Here is a 20,002-nt window from a genome sequence, read left to right on the forward strand (position 1 = left end):
GTTGCTCACACAATCACAGATTCACTTAGAGATCTATCTTCAATCGGCTACCTGAGTCTGGACTAAAAAGCTTGTCCTAAGGAAGGTGAGGCTCTGCTTTTAGATTAGCTAGAAAGCAAGAAATCCAAGGGTTTCCTGCTTTCTAGCTAATCTAAATCTCCTGGCAGAGCAGAACAGCTAATGGTCGGGGGGGGGGGGAGAAAAAATAGCAACTTACCAGACCAGGCAAGTTGGATAGCTCGCATGCCAGGTAAGGGGTGAGTGGGCGGGGCCAGACAGTGGAGCGATTTGCCGGTTCTCTGAACTGGGGACAATCGTGTGTGCAGCGTTTGCAAGAAATCATCAGCTGTGCCGCCTGGACAGCTGACAAGCGCTGCGCTTGGGAGCGCAGTGGTTGAAAATCCTCTCGTTTCCTGCTTTTTCAACCTCAGCTGTGCCGCGCAAAGCAGCTGAGGAGGGAAAAGCAGGGAATAAAGGACAGCCGAGAGCCCAGGCAGGCGGGTGGGCCAAACACCGAACCAGTTTGGTGTCAGCTGCTCTTTGCAGCTACAGGTTCTATAGAACCGGGCCGAACCGGGGCAAGCAGTGGTCAAAGGGATGAGCCCCGGTGCAGATAATGGCTGGAAAACCCCACAAGAACTCTGGAAAGCCGATGGTCAGCTAAGGCTGCAACACTGAGGCGGGTCAAGTGAGAGATAAAAGCAAAGTGCGTCTCTAGGGCCGATCCTGAAGTCTACAACCACAGCTTTAGAAGGGACCTGTGACTCAAGAGTCACAAGGCTGCCTGTGTGTGGGGGGGGGCGGGGGGGCTTCTGGGCTGCTTGCTGGGGAATCCCAGGAAGAGGCAGCCTCCCCCCATCGTTGACGTCCACTTCACCATGGTGGGAAATGGTGAGTCAGACCTGAGAAGTGGCCCTCCGCCCTGAAGGGGGCCGTGTGTGCTGTGGCTCTTTCTCTTGGCTCCGGTCTTGTGCTTTGATGGGCTGATGGGCTGAGCCAGTTCTTTTCATGACAAAAGGACCATGTGGATGAAAGTACGCAAAAGGCTTTTATTCTGCTTTCCTGTCTCTTGGCTGCAAAGACTCTTGCCAGCAATTTCAGCACCCCCAAGCTGCCCGTGGGAACCCTTCCCAGTCGCTCCTGCAGGGCAGCCCTGCAGATGAGAGAGCCAAGATGACCTTCTGGGCCTTCTCTGCACTGGCCTGGGCCGGCGGCGGTGGGGGCAGCCAGCCCTGCCCTGCAAAGCCTGAGCGTGGCGGTTCCAGGTTTCCTCCTGGAGTTTGGTGATGGGCAGGAGAGGCTGCCAACAGGGGCCCTGCTTTCGCCACCCGCATGCCCACCCCAGGCACCCATGGCAGAGGGGGCCAGGTCTGCTGACGGAGGCCATCCCTGGGAAGCTTCGGAGGGATAGCCACAGCTTCTCGGCCCTCTGGGGCCATTCATGGCTCTGCTGCCTCAGCTCAGGAACTGGGTGTAGCCTTCGGCCCCCGTGACAATGACGTCCATCCAAATGCGCAGGGCTTCTGCTGAGGGGGCCACCATGTAGTAGAGCCGGTCGTGGGTCTTGATGCAGAAGGTGAGGGCAGGGTTGGGGCTCTGCCAAGAGAAGGGAGAGGACCCCAACCCTAAGCCACGCCTGCTCAAGGGCACAGAAGGCGGCGGAAGTGGCCCCCACAAAACCTCCCCTGAAGAGAGAGCAGCAAAGGCTCTCGATGCTACACGACGCTCCGGGAACAGGCACTGCGGGGGCGGGGCAGGCAAGGCGCCGCATGGCAGTGATGCAACGCAAGAGCTATGGGTAAGCTTTGCCCAGGCAGCCAAAATGTGCCCCAAAGAAGCCCACGCAGCCTTCAGCGTTAGCCTTCAGGCGGTGCCCTGAGGCCGAGGGGGCTGCACGCTACCTGAGCCCTGCGGAGGTTGACTGATGAGATGGTGCCCTAGTCTGCCCCCGGTGCTGCCCCCCTGCCCCAGTCCCTAAGGAGTTTCAGCCCAAATGTTCCCCTCCTGGATGGCTCTGTTAGCTCAGGGATTCAGGATCGATCGTGCAGGGTTGCTGGGCTAGCCAGAGGAAACGGATGGGTCCCTACCATGGACAGGCTGGGAGGGAAGAGTCTCTTCTGCGGGAGGAGGAAAGGCAGGTGAAGCACAGTCCCGGGGGGGTCTGTTAGGGCTCCACTCGGTGCCCCCCTGCCACCTCCCTGATCAGGCTGGGTCTCACCTTGGCTGCGCATTGGAGGTGATCATAGTAAACCTCCTCAATGGCCTGGAAATAGATGAGGCCCTTCAGCTTCGCCTCGTGCTTGTCTGCAGGGGGGAGAGGAAGAGGCAGGCGGCTGAAGCCAGTCTGAGGGCCAAGAGGAAGAGTGCGGCAGGGGGCTGGCCGTGTCGGGACTGGGGAGCCTCACCCACGTAGTAGGAGAGGGTGTGTCGCAGGCGGTCAAAGACAAACCAGCGCTTCTTCCAGGACCGGATTTTGCCTCCCATCTTGACCAGGTAGCCTTTGCACAGTTTCTCCGAGAGAATGATGTGGCTGCAGGTGTCCACGCTGTGGCCGGAGGATTCGATGTGCAAGCGCAGGTCAAAGTCCTCTTTGCGGGTGGGCAAGTAACGGGTCAGGGGGCGAGCCTGCAGAACGGGGGAGCAGTGGAGCTGGCAGCAGCGCTGGCAAAGTCCTTTTGCCCCCCAACTCCTGCAGCCAGGAAGAAAGTCCGCCTGTGCCAAGCTCAACGCCGGCCTCCCAGACCCCAGAGAGAACCCTCCCGGGGCCTCCGCCTCCTCCTTGGCCAGGTGTGCCAGGATAGGCACAGGCCTTCCCTCTCCATGGGGAACCTGACAGCCCTGCCCTGCACACCTGAGCCAGCTGCTTCTCCCGCATCTTAACCTCTCTGTCAATCAGCTGCCGCCGCTGCGCTGTCTCATCCCGCAGCTGCCGCTCCAGCTGCTCCCGCCTCCGCCGCTCGTCCTCCAAGGCCTGGTGACGCAGTTCCATCTCTTGCTCCTGCCGGGACAGAAGGGTGGGCCACTGCGCCCCCTCAGTACCCCCAGCTGCCCTCCCCAGCCATGTTCAGAAGCTGCCTACCCACCCCTGTCCCACCCACCCCGGGCAGCCCTGCCGCTTGAGGAAGGGGATGGGGGCAGAATTCATTAGGGAGAAGGGAACCACCCGCCTCGAGCCCCCTCCCCAACTGGCTTGGAAGGGCCAGCTGGTGGGGACCGGCTCCCTTGAACCCCATCCCGAGGCTGTTGCTCCCGCGCTCACTCGCGACTCCATCAGGCGGAACCTCTCAGCCTGGGCCTCCATCAGCTGCTTCTCCATCTCTTCGATCTTCCTGGCATCTGCCCCACTGGCACTGCAAGGCCAACCACTTGTCATCGCCTGCCTGCGCAGCCGCCAGCCCGCCTCTCCCGGCCCAGGAGGGTCTGCACTTAGCAGCCAGCCAGCCGCGCGGCCCCCCCAGAGGGAGAACCTGGAAGGGGGGCAGCCCTGGCAGGAGCCCAGGGGCCGAGGGGGCTGACCTGCAGGCATTGTCCCGGGAGCAGGCGGAGTTCCCACTCAGGGAGAGGTTGGTCTCCAAGCTGTCCGAGCTCTCCAGGCTGAGGGTGTCGTAGGCTGGCTCGGGGTCATCGGCCAGTTGACCTTGGCCCAGGAAGGGGTGATGGTGGAGGACAGAGGGGGCACAAGGGGGAGGAGAGGGCCCTGCCCCGCAGGGCCTGGCACTCCACAGCTGCCTTCTGCTTCGGCTCAGCCAGGCGCTGCCATTGCTCCTGAACAGCCTGATGCCCTGCCAAGAGGCCCAGGGAAAGGGGGCTCAGTGCCAGCAGGACTCCACCCACCCACCGAGAGGGACCAGGGCCCCGTAGAGGCATCACCCACCCTTGTGGTGCAGGGACGCCTCACGCTTCCTCCCGAGGTCGAGGAGGGGGCTGGTCAGCTTGTGGGGGAGCTGCCGCTTCTGCCCACTGCGGTTGGAGAGCCCTGTGGGAAGAAAGCCCTGGGAGTGCTCAAGCGGTGCGGGGGGGCAGAAGCCGCTTCCACAGTGGCTGGACTGACCGAAGAAGGTGTCCTTGCAGGAGGGTCTGTGGCCAGAGGGGTGGCCCCCTGCTTTGGGGCCAGCTGGGCTGCTGCACCTCCTGTCCATCTTGGCTCAAGAGACCCAGGCCAGAGCTGAGCTTTGGGAGGGCTGCTGGCCAGACTGCTCCAGGACACAAGTCGAGGAGCCACTGCCCGGGCCTGCGGGGGTCCAGACCAGGAATGCCAAGTGCACCCCATTTACAAGTGCAAAGGGACGGCTGTGGGAACCACAGAGAAGAGGGGGAAGAACGGCTGGGGGAGCATTGGAAATGCGGCCCCTGAGGCCTCAACAGGGCCTGCATTCAGCCCAAGCAGGGTTTGTGGAAGCTGACCTGACATGGGCCAAGGGGTCAAATACCCTCTGCAGCTCAAAGCCCGTCTCTCTCTTCCTGCTGTGGGCCTGACGGGGGAGAGTATGTGAGAGGGCGGGTGCTGCCATTCTTGCGCCTGGGTCCCACCTCCAGCACCCTCCCTTGACCAAGGGGGCAGCCCTTCCAGGCCATGCCCCAAGCCCTGCCGTAGCTCCTTGGGCACATTCTCCCCAGGCTGCCCTAGCCCCCTCGAACCTCTTGGAGGTGGCTGGAGCCCTTGGGGAATGCGGCACTGCCAGTGAGCGCACAGAACCGTTGCTCCAGCGCCAGGAGGGCCTCCTTCTCCTGTTGGGGAAAGCAGGGAGGGGAGGGTCAGCGGAAACAGCCTCCCCATGGCCACGAGAGCCGGGCCTCCTCTGCAACCGCTGCTCCTTGCCCTGTGGCCCACCTGCTGGAGCCGCTGCAGGGTGGCCCTCCTCTCCTGGTGCAGCCGGTCGGCCTCCTGAGCAGCCTGCAGCCGCAGCTGCTTCGCCTGGCCCTCGAGGGCAGCCATGCGTTCCTGCAGCAGGGAGAAAGGAGGGATGCTGAGCGGAGCCACGGACAGACGGGCTCTGCAGGCTCTGCAAGCAGGGGCTCTGGGCTCACCTCCCGGAGGGCCAGACGGTGGTGGCCCTGCGCCTCGCTGTGCAGCATCTCACGCTGCTCCTCCTCCTCCCAGCGGCTCTCCTTCTCCAGCTGCTGGAACTCCAGGTCTTCAAAGAGCTTGGTCTCCGTCTCCAGGGCCTCCGCTTCCTGTGCAGGACACGGCTGCTTAGAGGAGCCAGTCTGGGCAACGCTGGCCTGATGGGTTCCTGCCAGGGAGCACAGCTGGCAGCCTCTCTGCAGGTGTGGGGTCGGCCAGCGTCCTCTAGACTCCCCGAGGACCCCCCTCTCAACTATCACAGGACAAGCCCAAAACGAGGAGGGTGGGGGTTGGCTGGCACCCCCTCTTCCTCCCGAGGCTGGGCAGCAAGATCCATTCTGTGGGCCAGCTGCCCTTGCGCTCCGTCCCTTTTGCCCCAAGGCTGCTGAGGCCATTGTGTGTGAGACGGGGGGCTCCTGCTGAGCCTCTGGAGGGGCACTGCTGCCGGTGGGCCTGGGCTAGCTTCCCCTGCCCCACTGAAGGTGGGCAGGGGTAGAGGAGACACTGACCCTTTGCATCTGGTCCTTCACTTGCTCCCTCATTGACTCTGGGCAGTTTTCAAGCTGGCTCTTGAGCTCAGAGTAAAACGCCCGCAGTGTCTCAAGCGCCTTCCTTTCTGCATCCACCCTCGCCCTCTCCTGAAGCCGGGAGAAAACGACACACGGAGGGGAGACAGAGGAGAAAACGGGCTTCTTGGGAGCAGGCCATGCAAATAAGGGGTTAGCCAGGGTCTTGGGTTAAGGGTCTGCCAGCCCACCCTCCCCGGCAGCTGCCAGGGCAGCGACACCTGTCTTTGTTCTTTGGTGCAAAGTCCGGCCTTGGAGAAGCTGCCAACTGATCTCGCCTCGCCTCTGCCCCAGGCGCCTGGAAGCCCCCTTGCCCTGCAAGCAAGCCTGAGCAGTGAAGCTGAAGACACGAGAGGCCCGTCTGGCCCTTGGGGGAACCTCCGTTCCAGTTCCTGGCAACGTCTGGGCTGCTGGAAGCTCAGGCGAGTCAGCCGAGGGAAATGCGCCTCAAGCAGGGCCGACCCAGACTTGTGCCCGAGGCGCTTCTGTAGCCCAGGGAAGGTCTCGCTCTACGTCTATCCCCCACTTCAAAAACACCCTGAGGACGGCTGGGTGACGCCTGCATTGGAAGCCCCTGGGATGATGCCAAAGTGTCCAGGGCCAGGAAGGAGTAACCCTGCCTAGACCAAGGCCAGGAGCCTCTGGACAAGCTTGACTGCTGGACAAAAAGCAATGAAATTCAAAGGGGCGAATTTCACCTGGGAGAAATGCAAAGCTTTAATCCGAGTATGGAAAAGCAAAATCGTCAGCGTGGGATGGCAGGCGGGGACAGGGGCCGTACTGGGCAGGGGATGCGTAAAAGGACCGGGGGTCTTGATGAACATGAGCCGCAGGTGGTGTTGCTACCGAAAAGTAAAAGCCGGCTGAAGCTGCGTGGAGGTCAAGCCAAGTGATGGTGCCTCTTTATTCTGTGTTAATCAGACCATACCTAGGAGACTGTGTCCAGTTCTGGGCACCACACTTAGGACAGAGACTGACAAACTGGAATGTGCCCCAGAGGAGAGTCACCAGGACGATAAGGGGCCTGGAAGAAAAGACCTACAAGGAACAGGTGGAGGCGTTGGTCAGGTAGGTTTAGCCTGGAGGAAACGGGGTGGGGGGAGAGAGACACGGCAGCCATTTTCAAATAAGTGGCTCTGGGAGTCAGGACACGGGTCGTGGTTTTCATCCCCTAAGAAGCAGGCTTTGGTCAGGCTGAGGGTTGGTCTCTCCAGCAGAGGCACTCAAGAGAGGCGAGATGAGGGGTGGAACCTGCCTGACCCCCGTGATCGCTGCCTTTCCTTTCCAGGGTTGGCAAACCCAGGATCGACAGTGCAACATGATGAGCACCAGAGAACAAACTCTGCCAATGCAGCCGACTTTGGTCCCCCAGGGCTGCTCAGCCTGGGAACCAGCCTCAGGATTGGGCTCCACGTGGAAGGACTCCCCAGCCTCCAGGCGCAAAGCAGGCGAACGCTCTCCCCAGGTAAAGCCTGGGTGGGACAAACAAGCCCGGGGCATCGCCTGCTCTCCCCAGGCAGCTCAGCTTGTCAAGCTTTTCTCAGAGACGGGGTCTGGGCTGGGGTGACCAGCCTGTCCCCAAGGACTCGGCCAGGCGGTCTCTTCTCAGGCAGGGGTACAAAAAGAGGGGGGGCTCCAGTTCTGTCACCTCTTCCCAAGCGGATTGGAGCTGCCACCCCAGACGGCCTGCAATGGCCAAGCACTGGTGGCTTCCAAGAAGGCACAATTGGGCCTGGGCTCGGCCTCTCCTGGCCCACACAGACATCCCCCCCCAAGCTGCGAGCAGGCGGAGCAAGAGTGGGAGGAGCAAGAGAGGGAGGAGAGGGGTTGGCAGAGTTAGTGTCAGTCGGGATGTTAGTGGCTGGGCTTCGGAGTGGGTGCTGCCCCTCAGGCTCCCTGTGAGAGCAAAGATTGGGGGACCCAGGAAACACGCCCCCATGGGCACCTTTGCCCGGCCAAGAGGAGGCAGAGGTCAGGCCGATGTGTCAGTTTGCCAGGCTGCCCGTGGCTTCTTCCTGGAGACACGCAAAGGCTTTCTCCCCCAAGCTCATCAGGGCTTCCTCCAGGGACTAGGAAAACACCCCTTCCTGCTACGCCAGGGCAGCAATCTGCTAGGCTGGAGGCTCCCCGGCCAGTTACCTTCTCCCGCTCGTGGCGAGTGCCGGCATCCAGGCCCGAGAGCTGCTCCTGCAGGAGTTGCACCGCCTGCTGTTCCTGCTGCAGCTGCAGCATCTCGGCTTCCCGCTCGCCCTGCAGGAGGGCCTGCTCCATCTCCGCCTGGGCAGGGCAGAAGGGCAGCTGCATGAGCACCGCCAGCCACCAGCTTAACCCCCCAGGGTGGGCGGCACTGCCAGTCTCTCGGCAGGACAGCTTCACCTCCCAAGCAGTCTCCTGCAGCTGCTGCTCCAGCCCCTCCAGGCGGCTCTTGAGGTGGTCTGCGCTGGCCAGCAGGCGGGTGTGCTCCTCTTCCAGAAGGGCCAGCTCCGGAGTGGGTGGCACCTCGTGCTGCAGAGGAAGTGGCAACCCCTCCATGGGTGGGCAAGGGCTTTCCAAGCCTCCCTCCAGAGGGGAAGGTCACCTCCCAGGCCATGGCACCGCAGAGACCCTCTGCCCACCTCCTCACCTCCTGGCCGGCGCTCTCAGTGCTGCTGCTCTCCTCCTGCAAGCTCTCCTCCTCCCTTCGCTCCCGGGGGGGCCTGCTCCCTGGCAGGGGCAGCGCCCCATCAGCAGCATTGGCGCTGCCCTCTTGGCCCAGCTCAGCCTCCCCCCTGCTGTACTCGGCACACAGGCTGAGGATGGTCTCCAGCCGCTGGCGCTCCTGGTTGCCCAGAGACAAAGCGAGAGCCACAAGAGGCTGGTGAGGTGGAAGGAGGGGCCGGGCACCTGAACGCCCTTCCCCCAGATCCCGTGCCAACTGGGCTTGCTACTGGACCGACCCCGGCCAGGCTTACCCAAGGTGCTCTGTCCCTACCAGCCTCCCTGCCAGGAGGGAGCAGGCTGGCTTACAGCAGGTGTTGCGCCAGCTGTGTCACCCCGGTTGTGTCTATGCCCAGCACAGCATGCGGGGAAGGCGCCAGAGCTTCTCCCTCCTCCCAAAGCAGCTCCCCTGCTTTGGCCTGACCCATTTTCTCCCCTGCACCCATCCCAGCCTGAGAGGACAAATCTGACTCTTTCGTACCAGCCCCCCCCAGCTCCCCACCAGGCTCGACCCCTGCTCACCAAGCGCTCCATCTCTTGCTCCCGGAGACGCTCCTGGCGCTGCCATCGGTGGTACTCCAGCAGGCTGCTCTCGTGCGCACCCAGCCGCTTGGAGTTGCTCTCCTTCCGCTCCCATGTGGGGCCCAACAACCGGGACTCCCCAGGCCCCTGGCAGCGTGGCTGGGGGGAATCCGAAGGCAGGACGAGGGAAGCCAAGCTGGAGGCAGAGCCGAGGCCGGGTTCACCGTGGGGCTTGCGCTGGGTGGGCTCTCCAGGGAGGGAGGGGGGCGAGCGGCTGCGGCTCCTCAGGCAGGAGGAGGGCGGGGTGGAAGACGCCTCCCTCCGCCACCCCCTGGCACTCTCCCCAAGCCTGCCCTGCGAGGAGAGGCTGCTTCCAGGGGCCGGGAGGCTGCCCGGTGCACCAGGGCCGGGCTGAGGGGGGGGGAGGTCCCACATGCCCTCCAGGGGCCGCCGGCTGAGCTGGGGACTCTCAGGGAGCCGCTGGGCCCGGCTGGACAGAGGGGCCACACCTGGCAGCTCCGACCCTTGGCAGGCTGACTCCCCCGGCTGGGCTGGTCGGGAAACCCTGACCGGCAGCCTTTCCGGGAAGGGGCCGGGTCCCGGGCCCTGGAGGGCCGCAGCCTTGCCTTGCAGCACGCCGGGCAGCTGGAAAGCCCTGGCCAAGCAGGGGTTCCCAGGAGATGGTGGGCGAGGGCTACCCAGTGGGTTCTCCTTCCGTGGGGAGGCCCCATGCTGGCTGGGACGGGAATCCTTGCGCCTTGGCAGGGGGCTTGTGGGGCCATCCCGCCGGACCTTCCTCTCGGCCCGGGGCTCCCTGAGCTGCAAGCAGAGCTTAGGAAGCCTCTGGAACTGCCGTGGGGCGACAAGGCAGCGTGGCCGTAGCTGGAGGATCGGACAGGCACCGCAGGGGGAGGGCAGGGACCCTCTCTCGCCAGCTGGACAAGGGGCTCCGGCAGCCGCTGCTGCTGCTGCTGCTGCTGGCAGGGGAGGAGAGTGGAGAGAAGGGGCCACAGGAAGCGTTCTCATGGGGGGCAGCCTGGAGGTGTGGCCAGGGCTCTGGGGCGGGGACAGAAGGGAGCAGCCCCCCGCCGTTGCAGGAGACCCGGCTGTTGGGGCTGGGGTCCTCCCGGCCCCTCTCTCCTCCTGCAGCACCAAGGAATCCATAATGCCCTGCAGGTCCCTCTCAATGGAGCTGACCAGGAGAGCGATGCCCCCTGGGAGTTGCCGTTGGGGGGGCTCGGCCACGCTGCTGCTGCCGCTGCTGCCAAGAGATGGAGTCTCAGATGGGAGAAGCCTCAGCTCACTCCCCATTCCCCCTTTGGGGCCAGAGCCCCGAGCCCCCAGACCCCAACCAGCAAAGGACCCACCTGCTCCCAGCCCATGCGGGGCCCCTGGGCTCTGCCACTCATCCGGCACCGCTTGGCTTTTCATTCGCTTGGCCTCTGCCGGGTGGCTGAAGCGGAGGAAGGTCGCCCGGCCCAGGCAGATCACGTGCCCTGCGGGAAGGAGCCCCATCAGCCAAGCAGACCCGAGAGGTCAGGTACCGCTGTGCCCGAGAGCGGCAGCCACCTCTGGAAAGCGCTAGGCGGCTTTGGCTCCTGCAGGTCTCAGGGCGTCCTACTGCTGGGCAGCTGCAGTGCGCCTTCTGTGGGGCTGCCTTTGGGGACTGCTCAGAGGCCTCAGCAATGCTGCTAGGGTGGCCAGGAGGCCAGGGCACCACTGCCCCCCACTGCAAAGCCCAGGAAAGACCCTCTGCCCACACCTGCAACTCATCTCAGCCCTCCTAGCTGGCTCATGCCAGAACTGGCCCTTCCTTGGGGGGGGGGTTCTCTGTGGAACTCCATACGAATGGGCCTGAAGCTGCTCTCAACGGACCATCCCTCCCCAAGTGCTCTTTAGTTTCTGGTGCTGAACATGAGAAGCAATCCTTCCTACCCTGACACTCCACCCCCTCCAGTGGACACGATTGCTGATGGCTCCCCAGCCCACACGGGGACAGGCTGGGTGCAGAGAATGGGGCGGCGCCCTTGACGGAGACATGCAGGAAGTGTTGCCTGGTCAAAATAGACTGAAGGCATTTTTAAAAGTCCAGAACGTCCAGCTGTGGTTTGGAAGTGACCCAGGCAGATGCCTCCCTAATTTGCTGAAAAACAAGGAGGCGTCCCAGCACAACCGGATTGCCGGATCCCAGGATTGCAACCCGTCCCAATAAAAGCATGTGGAGCTGCTCAGTGGGGTTGAGACAAGTTCACATTCCCGCAATGCCTGTGCAGCCCCATTCCAGCCAGTCCTACCCTGGGTGCAACAGCCGGGCCTGGCCAGGAAAGGGCCAAGTGGTCACTGAAACTCTGGGGGTGGCTGCTCCATGCCAGAGGGGACCTGTGGCAGGCATCCAGCTGGCAACCCTCTCATGTGGTAGAGAGTGGGAGGCCAGTGGGAGCTCTGGCCACAGCCAGGCTCAGTGTTGGAAAAGTAGATGGTAACCAAAGACCCCGGGGTCTCCTCCTCCTCCTCCTCTCCCCAGCTTTCCAATCCACCTGAGCCACTAAGCAACTGTGCCAGCTGCAGCGCTGAGCCTGAGCTACATTGAATGCGGTGCCTGAGGGAATACCATGCCACGGCCCCAGCAGACACGCCTGCGCCCTCCCCTAATATGGGCGATATAGAGGCTTTGCCTTGGCCAAGGGGGCACGGCTTGCCTGGAAGGCCCCTCAGCCGTCCCTCTTGCAAGGCAGGCAGCAACAGCGCTCAGTCTTCAGTTAGTCTGAGCCCCAAACTCCCCAGGCAAAGTGGGGGGGGGGGACACGACTCCGTTGGCACCAATTCTCTGGCCAATTCTGGAGCAAACAAATGAAATGGAAGGTTACTGAAAACGGAGCCCTGCTGTCTGTGCTAAGGGAAGCTCCTCTGGTCTAACCGCCTCCCCCCCCACAATGATTGCCCCCAGCCCTTCTCTGCACAAGATCAGACTGACCCCCAGCAAAGTGGGCTGTGGGACCCTTACAGGGGGCCTGGCATACTTGAAGGGGGGCTCTCAGAGCACGTGCCCAAGAAATGGGCCCCAAAGGCACCTGGGGCCTCCAAGGGCTCAGCGGCAACCCCAACTGCAGACGGAGCCCAGGAGCGTCCTGGACCCGCAGCCCAGTCCCTGCTTCAGAAGGCAAGTCAGCCTCCCTTGCCGCCCTCGGGACAACCTAAGCCAAGCAGGCGCTTGGGTTTCTCCTGCCCGCCTAGGAACTGGAGGCCAGGCCCGCTCGCTCTGCTGCCTTGGGGGAGGTCTCCGAGGGGCCGCCTAAGGCCAGAGCCCCCGCGCCCTCCCCTGGGCCCCCACCGCTTCATCCCAGCAGCTGCCGTCCAGCCGGGAAAGGGAGGGGAGAGGAGGGGGCCGCAAGGCTGAGCTGCCCGACCCGCGCTGGGAGGAAGGAGGCCGGCCAGAGCCCGCAGCTCTCCGGATCCCGCCCGACTTTCCTCGCAGCCCAGCAGCTTCCATGGGGGTTCGGCTCCTTGGAAGGCCGCGGCTCGCCTTCCGCCCCGAACGGCCGCTTGGTGGGCAGAGGCTGGGTCGGCCGGGTGGGAGGCGACGCCTCCCCGGGGCCGCCCGTCGCGTCGCCGGCCGCCTCCGGGATTGCGAAAACTAGCGGCGAGCGAGCCGTGGGCGGAGGCGGGGAGGCGGGCTCCGTGCCAAGGCGGCCCCTGGGCGCTGCGCTTTGGCTGCTCTGCCGGGCGCCGCGTCCCGTTGGCCCCTGCGGCGCTCCTGCCCCGCGCGCCCCGCTCCCCGCAGCTTTCTCGCCGGGGCGACAGGTGGCTCCCCCGCCCGCCGAAGCGGGGCCCTCCTCCCGGCGCCCGTTCGCTTGCTGCGGAGGCTTCCCGTCGCGGGGGAAGGCGGTCGGGCAATTGGGCGCCCCGCCGGACTGGGGGGAGCTGGAGGAAGCGGAGCCCGCGGTCTCTGCCGCTCCTGGCCGCGGAAGCTCGCGTGGGGGGCAGCTTCGGCCTTCCGGCCAGCGAGGAGAGCTCCATCCGGGCGCCCGAGGGCCAGGCGGCTTCTCCGTGGATCCCCTGCAGGAGCGCCAAGTGTGCGGGGCGGGAAGGCGGGAATCCCCCCTCCCCCCCAGCCAGTCTGAGTCTGCTGGCCTTCCAGCGCAGCCAAGGGCGCCCCACCCGCTGCTGGCTGCCAAGGGATGAAGGGGGACAGAGGCCGCCCTCCAGGAGGAGAGAAGCCACTTGGCTCCTCCCCGGTCAAGGCTTTGGGGCGATTCCTTTGACAATGTTCTCTTTCCAGGGTCTCATCAGACCAAAAATATGATTCAGGCAGGAAGTGATGAGTCCTTGGAAAAGTTGACTTGCTGGTTTCTGTTGCAGTCCAGATGAGAAACAGCAAGAAGGAATTAACTTGAAATGGGGGGAGGGGTGGACAGCTGTGGGGGACCAGTGCTCACCCCCCCTAACTCTCCCCTCGAGGGGGCTCTTCCCCAGCTCTGCCCCGTAGAGCCCTCAAGCATTCCTTCCCTGCCATTCTTTCTTCACCGACCTGCAGTGATTCACGTAAAACGGCCATTGGGACTGCCAGAATCACCCATCACTAAGCGGCGCAAGTGTGTAACGTTGCACTTTCTGACTGCATCATGGAGTGATTCGCAATTCTGGCCCCAAGAGCCGTTGTAAACCGAGGACCTCCTGCTAAACTGCAGACCAGTAGCTTGGATGGAAAGGGAGATGGGGAGGCATCTACAGAGGCCCCTCCCAGTCAGCCCCCAAAACAGACGGGGCCCATGGCCTGACTCTGCAGCCACTCTTGGCCAGGAAGTCCCACTCTTTAGAGGGAGCTTCTGCAGCTTCCTCTGGATATAACGATGTGTCACTTTCCCCTCTGAGACCGTCAGAGTTAGGATCAGTATGTCAGGGAGCGGGGATCCTGCCCTACACAGCTAGCCACGGGAGGGGCCACTGTGAACCCAGGCCCAGGGTTGCTTGGGCCAAGCAGCTGCTGGAGGAGAGCAGAGGTCAGCTGGGGCCGCATTGGCAGGCGATGGCTGGGCAGGGTCTTGCTTCGCAGTTGCCCAGCCTTGGGTGATGGAAAGGATGCCCCTCCCACCGCCCAACTCTTGCCTCCCTCTCCTTTGTGCCAGCAAAGCTGCTCCCCTTGCCAGGGATGGGGTTGCCATGGTGATGATCAAAGCTCCCTGCTCAGTGTTGACCCAGGAGACTGACCATTGCCCTGCCACACTCAAAAGAGCTCCTACGCCACCCTTGCGGGGTTCCTTCCTGCAGATGCCCTCTGCCTTAAGGCTTGGTGTGGGTCTGCCGTGTTTCCCCAGAGCTGTGGGGCAGGGAGGGAGCATGTCTCTTTTTTGGACACTCCCCAAAACTCCAGAGCTTAGCAGCGCTAGGCTGAGCCCAACTGGAAGCCCACCAGCCAGGGAATGGAGTGGCCCACACTTGTCGGAAGACGCAAAGGCCAGAGGGACTGTGCACTAATGCGGGTCCCATCGGGATGACCAGCTCTGAGGCCGGATGGACTTGGCCCGAGGCAGCCTAACGGGGGCGCAGGTCTCTCTGTGCCCAACCAGCAGAGCCTCGCCTCTCCTTACCTTGGCACAAGCGGGTGGGGCGGGTGATTGGCTGCCCGTCGATGGCACAGGGATGACCGCAGGGGTGCAGGGTGAGGGTCCCACACGCATTTTCAATGAAGCAGTGCTGGGGGGCCACCCCAGCCCCCTGTAGCACGATGTCCCCAGCAGCGGAGCCCAGGATAGTCTTGCCTGCAAAGGAGGAGGTGTGAGTGCGGGGGACACTCTTCCTTCAAGGGGCAGCAGAGCAGGGAAGGCCCCCGAGACTGCAGACATACCCTCTTCCAGAGGCAGCAGAGTGATGGCAGTGCTGAGGCGCCCGCTGCCCAGGCTCACCAGGTGCGGCTTCTGTGTCTGCACCTTCAGGCCTCGGCCCGTCTCGGTCAGGTCCAGGAGGCTGTTCTGCAGGGCAGGGGAGAAAGGCTGTCGAACGGCCCCCTCCTCCTTCAAGAATAGCCAGTGGATTCAGCCAGGTTGGGGCGGGGGGGGGGTCAGTGCGGATGGGTGCAGGCAAAGATGCTCTGGCTGTGTGTCCCAGGGTCTGCCCCTCCCCAGGCACTCATCCCTGGTCCTCGAGTGGGCAAGAGCAGAGGGCAGCCTGGCTTCTCTTTTGGCTCCTCCCTCCCTCTTAATTGCCATCCTCCAGCCAGGCAGGTTGAAGGTGATTGCCAGGAAAGGTAGGAAAAGGCAAGAGGGGAAGCAAGCTGAGCAGGCGTTAGCACTGGCTGGCTCGGGGAGGGCTTCCCAAGGGGGGGGCCCTCCCGCTCCCACTCCTTGGCTCAACTCTCCGGTCTGCAAAACCTCAGGACAGGATGGGCCCCCTGCTGAGCCACCACTGCCACTTGGGAGGACCAGCACATTCTGACGGGCAAGGGGTTCTCTCCGGGCACCGGCTCACCTGGATGGGCTTCTGCACTTGGCAGGGGGGCTCCGCCAAGTTCTGCTTGCAAGTCTCCATGCTGGGGCTCCTCCTCTGGCCTAGGAGGGAAAGGGGGGCAGCTGAAGTGTCCGAAGTGCCAGGCCACACAGCGCCAGAGATCCCAGCTCCGTGTGTGCAAGACACCCCTGCTGCCCTGCGGGCCATCCTCAGGCTGGAACCAGGACAGGTCAAGGCTGCTCCTAGGAAGGGGAGGCCTCTGGTCCTCGCCCTCCATTCCCTGCAGGGAGGGAGGGAGGGAGGGCGGGGATGGTTGCTCTGCCAGTTGAGGTCCAGGAGAAACATCTCCCAAGAGAGGACCCCCCCTCTAAGCCCCGATAACCCTGTGCCCATTTCTCAAGAACAAGGTAAGCACTTCAGCTTTTAAAGGCTACCCAAAGTCGTTGCTATTCAGCAGCAGGGAAGAAGAGGGAGCAGCACCTGAGCCTTTAAGCAGCCCTCCAGGCACGTCCAAGGTTAACTTGCCTAATGACTAACTAATCTTGATTAAGTTCAACAAAAAGCTAACTTCTCTCTATCGTTTTCTGCCCAACCATCAAGATATTGTAGCCCTATAATGATTAGACTGCATCATTGCACACATTTTCATGGATCTATGGCACTGTCACCAGTGGACAAGGACACTCAAGTAGATGTGAATAAGAGCCTTTTAGTGAGGAAGGCAGTAGCAGGGAGATGCAGGTCCATGTCCTCCCTTAGCATGGGGGGGGGGGGAGGGAGTTTCTCTCAGCCTGGCCTCCACTCCCCACTTCTGGAACAAAGGCGGGATGTAAATCTTAACACTTGTATACAAGTAGAATGTCTGAAGGCTTTCTGGGTGTTTCTCTGCAAGAGACAATCATCACTTGCCCTCTGAAAACATGGCAACCAATACAGCCACTTTGTAGTGTTTTATCACTACGAAGCACTCGGGCACCCACGGCTTGTTTTCATGGCGGCATCCCTAGGAGAATCTTAGCTCCCTCCTGCACCTGCCAAAGATTGGTTGCGGTGTCTGTGCCCCCACCCCAATTCCAAATTCCCTTGCTTCCATGCCAGCTACTCTCTCCTCGTCTTCTACCACTATTTATCAGTTGCCTGCAGAAGAATCTTGGAGAAATTAAAAGTTGGCAGAGTGAACGTGAGATGGGCAGTATCAGAATTTGATCCGTAAGCGCCCAGTAAAGGGGCTTCCTAGTCTAGAACACGACTGACCTGGATGCTCCTTCTTCATTCAGCATCCCGCAGCGTTCCTCCCTTCCTGAGGGCAAAAGGGGAAACCTCACGCTGCCACCTGCAAGCCCAGTACCTGCCCTGGCCCAGGAGGGCCAGCAGGGCTCTGCCTCAGGTGAGTTCCTTCCTGGCACAACCCCCTCCCCAATCCACCATCCTTTCACCAGGAGGAGACCAAGAAGCGGGTTACTGCCTTGTTTGCCTTTGAGCTGCCCAAGGAGGAGAGTACCACTCCCCAGAGCAAGGAGGGCTTCTGCTCTCCTGCCCCCCCCCCGCCCTTTTGCCTAGGTAGAGGAGCTCTCCTGGGGCAGGAGGGGGAGGGGTGCCTGTCTGTCCCCCCCTTCTCTCTCTCCTTCCTACTCAGAGCCACAAGCCCTGACAAGCAGGCTCTGTTGGGGGAGGGAGGGAGGGGCAGCTGTACCTCGTCAGCCACAAGGCGCCTTTCTTCTCTGGGCTGCCAGAGAATGAGGGCCTTGTGTGGCTGAGAGTGGCTGGGCAGCAAAGGCCAAGGGATGAGCTCCAGCCAGGCTTGGCCAAGGCCTGCAGGATGGCTCTCTCCCTCCTGCTGAACCCCCCCTGCCAGAGGGAGAAAAGGGGGAAGAGCACAACGGACTCCCTCCCAGCCTTGAAGGAGCACCAAAGGCTTCAAGGCCAGCAGAGGAGGAGGCGGCAGCCTGGGAAAAGTGGGGGTGGTGCAGCCCTTGGCCGGAGCCAGGACAAGCCCAACCCCGGCCGCCCACGGCAGCCAGACTTCCGAAGAGCTTCTGACGCAGGATCCAACCAAAGGCAGGAGTCCCAATTGTGCTGGCCAGCACCAGATCCACCCTGCCAGAAATTGTTCTGCAGCAGCAGGTCAAGGCTTTCCAAAAACCCAGCTCAGCCCTTGGCGCCCCTCTGTGCCCAGCCTTGGCTGCGCTCCCTGCCTCAGCCCAAAGAGGAGGCAGGCCTAGGCTCACCCAGAGGCCAAGACCAGCAGGGTGGATCTGTTCTCCCCGAGTGCCTTCCTGGATTCAGAGAGGAAACTGGTCCTGGGAAAGGAGGAAGGCAGCTTTCGAGACTGGTGGCCCGCTTGCTTCCCCGCTCAAACCCGCATCTTTGCCTGGGGCAGCCACAGCTCCACTGCAGGAGAGGGTGGCCCGTGGCAAGAGGCTGCAATGGTGGGGGCAGGGGGAGCCTGGCCTGCGTCAGGAGCGGACTAGCTTCTCCCAGGCCCTGGCACTCTTCCAGAAGGACTTCTCCTCAGGCCCACCAGAGAAGGAGAGGGACGGGGAGGAGGTGGCTGCCCCAAGGCCAAAGCTTCTGCCTCTCGGTCAGATGCTGCTACAAGATCCCCAGGTCAGATTAGCCCCCACCCCCAACATTCAAGCAGGCTGGCCAATACCACCGCTGCCCCTCCCACACTTGCCTCACAACAACCCTGCAAGGTGAAAACTTGTCCTGGGGTCACTCCGTGGTCTCCTTTGAGGCGCAGAGCCCCCACCCTGCTCAGAGCCCGGAGCGCCAGGAATCCCCGCCGGTCCTAACCCGGAGAGCGGACAGCCGTTTTCTCCCAAGCAACCGCAAAGGAAGGCTGGAGCCGGTCGCGCGCAACTGCCGCCCCTCCGAGACCAGCAGCTCTGCGAGGAGCAGGGGGCTCCTCCCGCCTGAAAGCGCAGCCGCTGGGGCCGAGCGCAGGGGCATCCAAGGAACGGCTTTGGCGCGCCGCGTTGCTCTCCCTCCGTCCGCAGCGCCGGTGGCGCCAGGAATGTGCGGAATGCGCCACGTCCAGGCAGGCGGGGAACTGGGGGAGAGGGGGGCTGCCGGCCCGTCGATGCCTCCGTCAGCCGGCCAGCAACTCCGCTCAGCCGGAGGCTCAAGCGGAGAGAGAGGCGCCGCCGCTCTTTCCATCTCCTGCTTGGCCGGCCCGAGGGTGCCAGTCCCGGCCAGGTCTCCCCGGGGGAAAGGCCTCCGGCCAGCCGGTCCGAAGTTACGAAAGGTGGTCCGGGCAGCGGAGAGGCGCCTCTTGCATTACCTGCGCGCCACGACGACCGGCCGCCCGTGTCGCCCGCACCTGTCAAGCAGGCTTGCCCCTTCGACGCCCGCCGTCTTCGGAGGTGCCGCCGCCGCCGCCGCCCGTCCGCGTTGCTCCTCCTGGGCTGAAGGGCCGCCGGCCGAGGAAGGAGGAGCGCCAAGCGAGACCCCCTCCCTCCCGGTTTGCTGCCACTTTGCGCGTGCGCGCGCTCCACCAGGCCCGCGGGCAGCTGGGGTGGGCGCGCCTCCCCGCCTCCTCCAGCCGGAGCCCGCGCGGCACAGCCGGCGCCGAAGAAGAAAAGGCCGGGCCGGGGAAGGCCCCGCGCGCCCGGCTCCGCTTGGCTGGGCGTAGCGAGGGCCCCGCGGGGGCTGGGCCAGGCCGCAGTTCGCCCGAAGAAGAAGCAAGCTCAGCAGCCCCTGCAGGGCGGCCATTCGCGCCCCAAAGAGCGAAGCCGCCCCGCTCGAAAGCTCCGCGCCGGTGAGGATGGGGGGCGCGACCACCAGGCTTTAACGGTCCTCGGGGCGGGGCGGGTTGGATAGTAACTTGCTCTCAGTGAGGCCTTTTAAATGTTTAAGGCCGTTTTTGTGCTGAGCCTCTGCTGCACTTCTGGGCGCTTCCCGTCAACGAAGCCACCACACACCCAGGACTCCGACCAAAACAAACGTACTCCGAGCAATGCCCACGAGCTCGAAGACCCGACTGCCGGGTGACCGATTTCACCGTAGTAAATTTAGGATGCCTGACGCCTGATCGAGCCCTTTCCCATCAGTTAAGGTGATACACCTTTTGCACCGCCTGAATTTCATCCTTCCCGATTGCTGTGATTGCTTCTGCCTTGCTTCCAGAAGGCAGTACCGTTTTGGCCTTTAATAACGGAGGTCAGTGAACATAGTGGAACTTGGTGGCCCTGCTTCACCCTGTCTGCGTCCAGAGGTACCCCCTTCTGCTTAAAAAAACCCCCAAAACAAAACCCAGCACTCAGAAGAATGGGGACAGTACTAGCTAGCTCAATTGTTATGGCGTGGGATGTCATATTTACAGTGCCTGGCATAAAATCTATTCAGAAAATGAGAAATAATATTTTAAAATCTTGAAATTAGAACCCTTACAAAACGGATAGGCAGAGAGTAAGTCAGCGGGCACTCTGGCTGGAGCAGGGGAAGAGATGAGTCTGGCACACCTTGTTTCCAGAGTTGGAGCTATTTCGGCAAGGATTGCATCACAACATCTGGAAACCATCAACCTCATGATGCTGCCTGCTGTGAAGCCACAGCGGCCAGAGGAGGGTTTGCAAGAGTTGCTGCAGGCAAGGTGGATCTGGGTGAGAGCCCGGCTCAAGAGACACGTGGCAGGAAGGTCCCTGGCCCTTTGCAGGAGTTTGTCAGCTAGTGACTGACCTGTGAGAGGACACAGAAGAGAGCCCAT

The 20,002-nt window shown here is 62.7% G+C and overlaps 1 protein-coding gene across 1 annotated transcript; it reads right to left on the reverse strand.

The window, feature by feature from the left end:
• Positions 1–1,029: 1,029 nt before the first annotated feature.
• PHLDB1 (pleckstrin homology like domain family B member 1) lies at positions 1,030–18,760 on the reverse strand. Its single transcript, XM_087969827.1, is given in 25 exon segments — positions 1,030–1,596; positions 2,088–2,117; positions 2,219–2,304; positions 2,406–2,625; positions 2,852–2,998; positions 3,260–3,350; positions 3,517–3,690; positions 3,692–3,782; positions 3,875–3,976; positions 4,232–4,290; positions 4,405–4,472; positions 4,639–4,728; positions 4,832–4,942; positions 5,029–5,175; positions 7,771–7,908; positions 8,008–8,136; positions 8,255–8,449; positions 8,851–9,828; positions 9,830–9,888; positions 9,891–10,144; positions 10,229–10,346; positions 14,439–14,609; positions 14,696–14,819; positions 15,316–15,395; positions 18,578–18,760. Coding segments are annotated over 24 exon segments (3,783 nt in total). The 5' UTR covers positions 15,376–15,395; positions 18,578–18,760; the 3' UTR covers positions 1,030–1,455.
• Between the last annotated feature and the right edge of the window lie 1,242 nt (positions 18,761–20,002).

The sequence above is a fragment of the Notechis scutatus genome, chromosome 7, assembly GCF_049901735.1.
Source record: "Notechis scutatus isolate UNSWTSFEM ecotype Mainland chromosome 7, rNotScu1.2, whole genome shotgun sequence".
NCBI classification, from domain to species: domain Eukaryota; kingdom Metazoa; phylum Chordata; class Lepidosauria; order Squamata; family Elapidae; genus Notechis; species Notechis scutatus.